The sequence below is a fragment of the Cherax quadricarinatus genome, chromosome 16 (assembly GCF_038502225.1).
Source record: "Cherax quadricarinatus isolate ZL_2023a chromosome 16, ASM3850222v1, whole genome shotgun sequence".
In the NCBI taxonomy this organism is placed as follows: Eukaryota; Metazoa; Arthropoda; class Malacostraca; order Decapoda; family Parastacidae; genus Cherax; species Cherax quadricarinatus.
In genome coordinates this window covers 22,791,654-22,800,124 of record NC_091307.1, presented here as the reverse complement: position 1 = coordinate 22,800,124, position 8,471 = coordinate 22,791,654, and the positions used below count along the sequence as shown (strand labels likewise).

The following is an 8,471-nucleotide window of genomic DNA, read 5'->3' as shown; positions in this document are numbered from 1 at the left end:
GAGTGGGGCTATGTCTGTTGTTTTTAGTAACTGAGGGACGACCCCCGTGTCCATGCTCCCTCTCCATAGGATGGAAAAGGCTCGTGATAGGGGCTTCTTGCAGTTCTTGATGAACACAGAGTTCCATGAGTCTGGCCCTGGGGCAGAGTGCATGGGCATGTCATTTATCGACTGGAGAAAGCTGAACCATAATTTTTAAAGGGGGTGGAGGGGGGTGGACTGGTATGCCAGCGGAATTCCTCGGTCAGATGACCAAAAGCTTCAGCTGTGGGTCATGACTAAGGCCCTCGTAAGGAAATACTTATCCTCTTGACAAACCTTGCCTTATCTAACCTGGAGAAAGCTGAGGTATGTGTCTCACAGGGGCCGGAGTGTTCCAATATACTCTCCATATACTGTAACTCACACCTCAGACTAAGCATTATACCTGTATCTTTATATACATACACAAAAGCATGTATATATAGCAAGTGTTACAGTCTATATAATGCAAGATATAAGGCATATTTAAGTTTAATATTTTGAAAGGAAAATGGGTATTTCGTAACATACTTCATTTTGTAAACAAACAGCCGTCCATACACACTGGATAACTCTCTGATATTATTACATAACAGATCATAGTATTCTTATGGAAATAATTCAAAGATGTATGCAAGAACTGACCACGGAGACGCTGACATACATCACACCTGTGTAGAAAATAACCACAGAATAGTTTAAACTAGTAATAATAACAGCAGCAAGAGCAGCCGCAGCAACAGCAGAAGCAGCATCAACAGTGTTATATTGTCCAGTGAGCAGAAAATACCTAGGATTCAATTAAATATTATCCCATATATGTATTTAGTGTTCAGACATAGACAATATATGCACTGTGAGCAACCTTCAGCTATTTTGTATGACTGAATATCTCTCCTCAGTAGTAGTAGCAGCAGCAGTAGCAGCAACAACAACAACAACAATAGCAGTAGCACACAGTAGTAACAGGATTACAGGTAGTGGCTTCAGTTGTAGTATTTGGTAGTAACATTACTAGTAACTGTAGTAGTAGCAGCAGTAATAATCAACAGCAGAAATACCAGCCGGTACAGATATTAAGATAATAAATGGATATATACGAGTGATGATATATAGGAAACAATTCCCATGTTAAGATTTTCTTTGGATTTTAAACCCTGAGAGTCAGCCACCCAGGATAACCCAGTAATGTCAGTGGGTCATCGAGGACTGTCTGTCTTATTTCTATTATGGTCCTTTAATCTTAACCCCCAGGATGCCACCCACATTAGTCGGCTAACACCCAAGTACCTACTTACTGCTAGGTGACCAGGGACAGTAGGTGTAAGGAAACATGCCCAACGTTTCCACCTGTGCCGGGAACTGAACCACGGCCACTCAGTATGTGAGAGGAGTACGCTGACAGTGCTCTGATGAAAAGAGTGCCCACGACCCGTTCTAATGAACAATTTTCTACTAAACTTGTCGGGATGTACAAGTCCTTAAAAGTCTATCATTAAAATATTAAATGAATTTCTAGGAGATTGTACTAAAATCAGATCACGAGAGAAAACGTTAAAATTAAGGGGGTACTATAGAGAGCTCTTCTGATCCATTGTTACTGTCGAACCCAGCAAGGTAATGGTGTTGAAGATCTGGAGTTGCTTCTTCTCTGTCTTCTTTCTGTCCTTGGCCTCCATTTCAACCTCGTTCTGCTTCCTGTAGGCCTCGTTACGGCGCTCCATGCAGATCTCTACGTCCTCATTGGCCAGAAGACTCACGACATTCAGGTCTTCAAGAATGTAGTGGTCAGGTCCCAGGGCAATTTTAAGCTGAGGCTCAGCTTCCTCCAGCAGACGAAGACCTTCTCGGAACTCCTTGAAGTATATCTTGGCCTTACCCAGCTTGAAGAGGAACAGGCAGAAGGTGGGATGGTCGGAGCCATAGCAGTACCTGTGGGGATGATAATGAGTGAGTATTGGGTTATCCTAGTTTAACCATAGTAAGATACTCACGGATGTGGGTGCTGAAATAGATGTGTGATAACCCTCACATTCATTTCAATGGTTGTTACTTTTCGTTCATCAAAATCAACATTAAATTCTGATTAGAACTATTATATATTAATCATTGTTCTCACTGGGTACCTGGGTATAACTAATGAAGACTATTTCTAAAGGTATACCTCTCTTGGGTTAAGCTACATAATGTACTTTTTATATTCATAACATATGTAAGGGTATTATAAACAATATATATTGTGCACCAAATACCTAAATAAAACTTAAGCAATAACTCTTGAAAGATCGGTCGAGAGGATTCCACTGAGAATGGTAGCATATCTACTTAGAATTTTCACCACAAATGAGGGGCTCTTGATCCAAGAACTGGACTTCTCCTCCCTCTTCTTGGATCGAACCTGAATGTCTCCCATTTCCCTTTGCGGACTTGGAACATCAGTACGAATACAATAATCCCTTTCTGAAGTGTTTTTCACTCATTCTTCACCTCATCCCACTGAAGGTGACTCCTACTGCAGCTTTCCCAAGTCATTCCTCATATCATGCTGAAGATGGCCATCTCTTCAGAGTTTCCTCAAGTCAATCCCCATTTCAACCCGTTGAAACTGACTCCTCTATACAGCGTTGCTCCTCGTCGTTCCTCACCTCATCCCTTCGAGATTCTCCTCGCCGTAGGCCAGGGCGCGGCTCCAGAACCCGTTGAAGACAGCCACGTTGAAAGCAAAGTCCAGCGTTCGAACTCTCCACACGTTGAAGGGATGGAAGATGCTGCCTTGCCTCTCTATCATTTCCAGACACTCCTCCACGTCTGACAACAGTGTTAAGGAACATTTGCAGTTCTGTATTCTCACCTTTCTCCGCAGGAATGACCCATATGAGTTTTACGCCTCACAAAATTGCAATAATTAATAATAATAATAATAATAATAATAATAATAACAATAATAATAATAATAATAATAATAATAATAATAATAATAATAATAATAATAATAATAATAATAATAATAATAATAATAATAATAATAATAATAATATAGGCTCAAGGCTATTATGCAGGCTACTGCATTGTTATAAAATATATAAAGTGTATATAGTTTCAAAAGAGTGTAAATGCTTAAGTGGACGTGGATTGAGCAGGCAAACGGACCTGTTTTAGACACGGGTTCTGAGTGTACTGGAGAGAGAGAGAGAGGGAGGTACGTGACACAGTGACGAGAGGGTAGTTGTTGGAACGAGGTGTCATGGAGTTTGATTAGTGGTGTGTGGTATTTTGGGTAAGTTTTAGGCCATCAATTGTTTGAAGAAATATTTGTTTTGTAATCTTAAGTTGGCTGTAGCACTGGGCAAGGCACTGGTATGTATATGGGGCTGTGTAATTATTGGAAAGTGCACAAATAATTGCATTTTTACCGGCAGGCTGGAAGCTGGCAGGGAGATACGGCGATCTATAGGCGCCAGTAATATTTTATTCTTATGTGGCCTAATGATCCTTGTGGGTTTAGCACTTGGTTTTGATTGTAACAGTATTGCATATGGCCTAATTTTAAATAACTAGTACAGTAAACTAGTGATTTTTTTTGTCAGATGTGGTGAAGGCAGATTATGTATAAATAGTTACATATATTGTTGTGTATATAGTTATATAGACCTACATGTATATTTTACAAAGGCGAGTTTATCTGTCCTTCCTGATAATCAACCATATAGTATTGTTCAGCTGTTTAGCGCTTTTAGTGAAATTAACCTTTATGGTCCTTGGGTGTCGTATTTTTCTAATATTATATATGCCCCAAGACAAGGGTTTAATCCCCAGGTACCAGTTTAAATACATAACAAAGGCTAAGTCACGTCAGGAATAAAATTTAAAAAAACCGAGGCTGGAAACACTTCACAACTAACTCACAAACTGAAAACGGAAAGTGGAAGATGTTCGGTTCGTCCTGGACCATTCTGGACCATTACCATGTTGGGACAGGCTTAATAATTGCTCCGAGACGGACCGAAATGTCGTCCAATTTATCATTTCAAACTTGAGGGTCGGTTGAGGATGCTGAGTGCTACAGTGCTCATGACAGTGTTTGGAAAGCTCAGGAAAAAATGTGTAAGTGAAGGAATGTAAACATTTGGAAACAGTGAACGGGATTTGAGCCCAGGGTGTGTGGCGCAGTGGTTTGAGCGACGGTCTAGCGAAGTTAGGACCGCTAGACCAACAGACTAAATCCTAGTCACTCCTTTAAATTCTGCAGAAAGTTTTAAAACCCACGAATACAAGAGAAAGAAAGGATTAAAAGTGAGATAGATAAAAAAGGATACTGGGATCTTCCTCGCTCATAGATTTGAGTTTCTCCTTCGTGAAATCGACGGCATCTTGATATCTCCTGAGGGTGGCGCTGCTGACTGCACACCCACACTCGCTGCATACTGGCTCTTGCTGTCTCTCCTCGCTCAACTCTCCCTCCTGCTGGACTTCCCTGCTCGACACCTTCTGCTGGTCTCCTTCTGCCGGTGTGTTCCTCTGTTGGTCTCTCAGCATCCTCCACTGCCACTGTCTAGCAGTCGTCTCCTTCGTCGAAGTCTCCTGGTGTCCGTCTTTTGAAGCCGCGTGTGGCACCGCTGGTGCCTGGCCCTCACCCGTCTCAGGGATGTATATAGGTGCCCGGCACTCAGCATTCTCTACAGAGATCAATTAAATTTCATTAATTCAAAGAAAATAATAATAATAATAATTAATAATAATGATGATAATGTGTATCTTAAGTTATTCTAAGACAAGGGGACACTAAAATCGAAGGCCTATGGAATGTACAATACTTCAAGAAAGAGGAAGATGATTCGAACTCTTTCACGCTTTCTAAAATACATTGTTCATTCTTATATCTTTTCGGCCTTTTATTTGCCTTGGCTTGTACAAAAGTCGCTGTTTGTTTATACGCGCTTGTGTTAGGTTAGAATTCTTCTCTCCTCCCCACTCACGCACCCTCTGCCAGTACTTATCTCCTCCCCACTCACGCACCCTCTGCCAGTACTTATCTCCTCCCCACTCACGCACCCTCTGCCAGTACTTATCTCCTCCCCACTCACGCACCCTCTGCCAGTACTTATCTCCTCCCCACTCACGCACCCTCTGCCAGTACTTATCTCCTCCCCACTCACGCACCCTCTGCCAGTACTTATCTCCTCCCCACTCACGCACCCTCTGCCAGTACTTATCTCCTCCCCACTCACGCACCCTCTGCCAGTACTTATCTCCTCCCCACTCACGCACCCTCTGCCAGTACTTATCTCCTCCCCACTCACGCACCCTCTGCCAGTACTTATCTCCTCCCCACTCACGCACCCTCTGCCAGTACTTATCTCCTCCCCACTCACGCACCCTCTGCCAGTACTTATCTCCTCCCCACTCACGCACCCTCTGCCAGTACTTATCTCCTCCCCACTCACGCACCCTCTGCCAGTACTTATCTCCTCCCCACTCACGCACCCTCTGCCAGTACTTATCTCCTCCCCACTCACGCACCCTCTGCCAGTACTTGTCTCCTCCCCACTCACGCACCCTCTGCCAGTACTTATCTCCTCCCCACTCACGCACCCTCTGCCAGTACTTGTCTCCTCCCCACTCACGCACCCTCTGCCAGTACTTATCTCCTCCCCACTCACGCACCCTCTGCCAGTACTTATCTCCTCCCCACTCACGCACCCTCTGCCAGTACTTATCTCCTCCCCACTCACGCACCCTCTGCCAGTACTTATCTCCTCCCCACTCACGCACCCTCTGCCAGTACTTATCTCCTCCCCACTCACGCACCCTCTGCCAGTACTTATCTCCTCCCCACTCACGCACCCTCTGCCAGTACTTATCTCCTCCCCACTCACGCACCCTCTGCCAGTACTTATCTCCTCCCCACTCACGCACCCTCTGCCAGTACTTATCTCCTCCCCACTCACGCACCCTCTGCCAGTACTTATCTCCTCCCCACTCACGCACCCTCTGCCAGTACTTATCTCCTCCCCACTCACGCACCCTCTGCCAGTACTTATCTCCTCCCCACTCACGCACCCTCTGCCAGTACTTATCTCCTCCCCACTCACGCACCCTCTGCCAGTACTTATCTCCTCCCCACTCACGCACCCTCTGCCAGTACTTATCTCCTCCCCACTCACGCACCCTCTGCCAGTACTTATCTCCTCCCCACTCACGCACCCTCTGCCAGTACTTATCTCCTCCCCACTCACGCACCCTCTGCCAGTACTTATCTCCTCCCCACTCACGCACCCTCTGCCAGTACTTATCTCCTCCCCAATCACGCACCCTCTGCCAGTACTTATCCTCTCCCCAACGAAGTAAGGTACTCATTCCCCTCACCTCCCACTACTCGCTTCCCATTCACTCCCCTAATACTAATTTCCTTCCCTTTCCCTAACATTCGCTGTCCCCAACCAACAGATTATTTTCACCCCCACCACGAGGCCAGTTTTCTTACTGCTTGTTTCCCCACCACACTAACCACCCCTCTTCCCTCACCACTTTCCAACCACACTAACTCCATCCTGGTTTTGACACTCACTACACATGATGAAGTTCTCCATACTGGTTCTCTACATTCACCACACATGATGGAGCTCTCCATCCTGGTTCTTAGTAGGTTGGTAGACAGCAACCACCCAGGGAAGTACTACCGTCCTGCCAGATGACTGTGAAACAGAAACCTGTAACTGTTTTGCATGATGGTAGGATTGCTGGTTTCTTTTTCTGTCTCATAAACACGCTAGATAACAGGGATATCTTGCTACTCCTACTTACACTTTGGTCACACTTCACAGACACGCACATGCATATATATATACATACATCTAGGTTTTTCTCCTTTTTCTAAATAGCTCTTGTTCTTCTTTATTTCTTCTATTGTCCATGGGGAAGTGGAAAAGAATCTTTCCTCCGTAAGCCATGCGTGTCGTATGAGGCGACTAAAATGCCGGGAGCAATGGGCTAGTAACCCCTTCTCCTGTAGACATTTACTAAAAAAGAGAAGAAGAAAAACTTTATAAAACTGGGATGCTTAAATGTGCGTGGATGTAGTGCGGATGACAAGAAACAGATGATTGCTGATGTTATGAATGAAAAGAAGTTGGATGTCCTGGCCCTAAGCGAAACAAAGCTGAAGGGGGTAGGGGAGTTTCAGTGGGGGGAAATAAATGGGATTAAATCTGGAGTATCTGAGAGAGTTAGAGCAAAGGAAGGGGTAGCAGTAATGTTAAATGATCAGTTATGGAAGGAGAAAAGAGAATATGAATGTGTAAATTCAAGAATTATGTGGATTAAAGTAAAGGTTGGATGCGAAAAGTGGGTCATAATAAGCGTGTATGCACCTGGAGAAGAGAGGAATGTAGAGGAGAGAGAGAGATTTTGGGAGATGTTAAGTGAATGTATAGGAGCCTTTGAACCAAGTGAGAGAGTAATTGTGGTAGGGGACCTGAATGCTAAAGTAGGAGAAACTTTTAGAGAGGGTGTGGTAGGTAAGTTTGGGGTGCCAGGTGTAAATGATAATGGGAGCCCTTTGATTGAACTTTGTATAGAAAGGGGTTTAGTTATAGGTAATACATATTTTAAGAAAAAGAGGATAAATAAGTATACAAGATATGATGTAGGGCGAAATGACAGTAGTTTGTTGGATTATGTATTGGTAGATAAAAGACTGTTGAGTAGACTTCAGGATGTACATGTTTATAGAGGGGCCACAGATATATCAGATCACTTTCTAGTTGTAGCTACACTGAGAGTAAAAGGTAGATGGGATACAAGGAGAATAGAAGCATCAGGGAAGAGAGAGGTGAAGGTTTATAAACTAAAAGAGGAGGCAGTTAGGGTAAGATATAAACAGCTATTGGAGGATAGATGGGCTAATGAGAGCATAGGCAATGGGGTCGAAGAGGTATGGGGTAGGTTTAAAAATGTAGTGTTAGAGTGTTCAGCAGAAGTTTGTGGTTACAGGAAAGTGGGTGCGGGAGGGAAGAGGAGCGATTGGTGGAATGATGATGTAAAGAGAGTAGTAAGGGAGAAAAAGTTAGCATATGAGAAGTTTTTACAAAGTAGAAGTGATGCAAGGAGGGAAGAGTATATGGAGAAAAAGAGAGAGGTTAAGAGAGTGGTGAAGCAATGTAAAAAGAGAGCAAATGAGAGAGTGGGTGAGATGTTATCAACAAATTTTGTTGAAAATAAGAAAAAGTTTTGGAGTGAGATTAACAAGTTAAGAAAGCCTAGAGAACAAATGGATTTGTCAGTTAAAAATAGGAGAGGAGAGTTATTAAATGGAGAGTTAGAGGTATTGGGAAGATGGAGGGAATATTTTGAGGAATTGTTAAATGTTGATGAAGATAGGGAAGCTGTGATTTCGTGTATAGGACAAGGAGGAATAACATCTTGTAGGAGTGAGGAAGAGCCAGTTGTGA

The 8,471-nt window shown here is 43.7% G+C and overlaps 1 protein-coding gene across 1 annotated transcript in view; it reads right to left on the bottom strand.

Moving 5' to 3' along the window:
• Positions 1-539: 539 nt before the first annotated feature.
• LOC128684233 (histone-lysine N-methyltransferase SMYD3-like) overlaps positions 540-8,471 on the bottom strand; it is a 33,724-nt gene continuing 25,792 nt past the window's right edge. Inside the window, exons 6-9 of the mRNA XM_070085650.1 lie at positions 6,631-6,697; positions 4,338-4,697; positions 2,667-2,829; positions 540-1,953 (exon numbers count right to left, since the gene is read on the bottom strand). Coding sequence (XP_069941751.1) covers positions 1,593-1,953; positions 2,667-2,829; positions 4,338-4,697; positions 6,631-6,697 — 951 coding nt within the window. The 3' untranslated portion in view covers positions 540-1,592. The remainder of the gene's footprint in view (positions 1,954-2,666; positions 2,830-4,337; positions 4,698-6,630; positions 6,698-8,471) is intronic.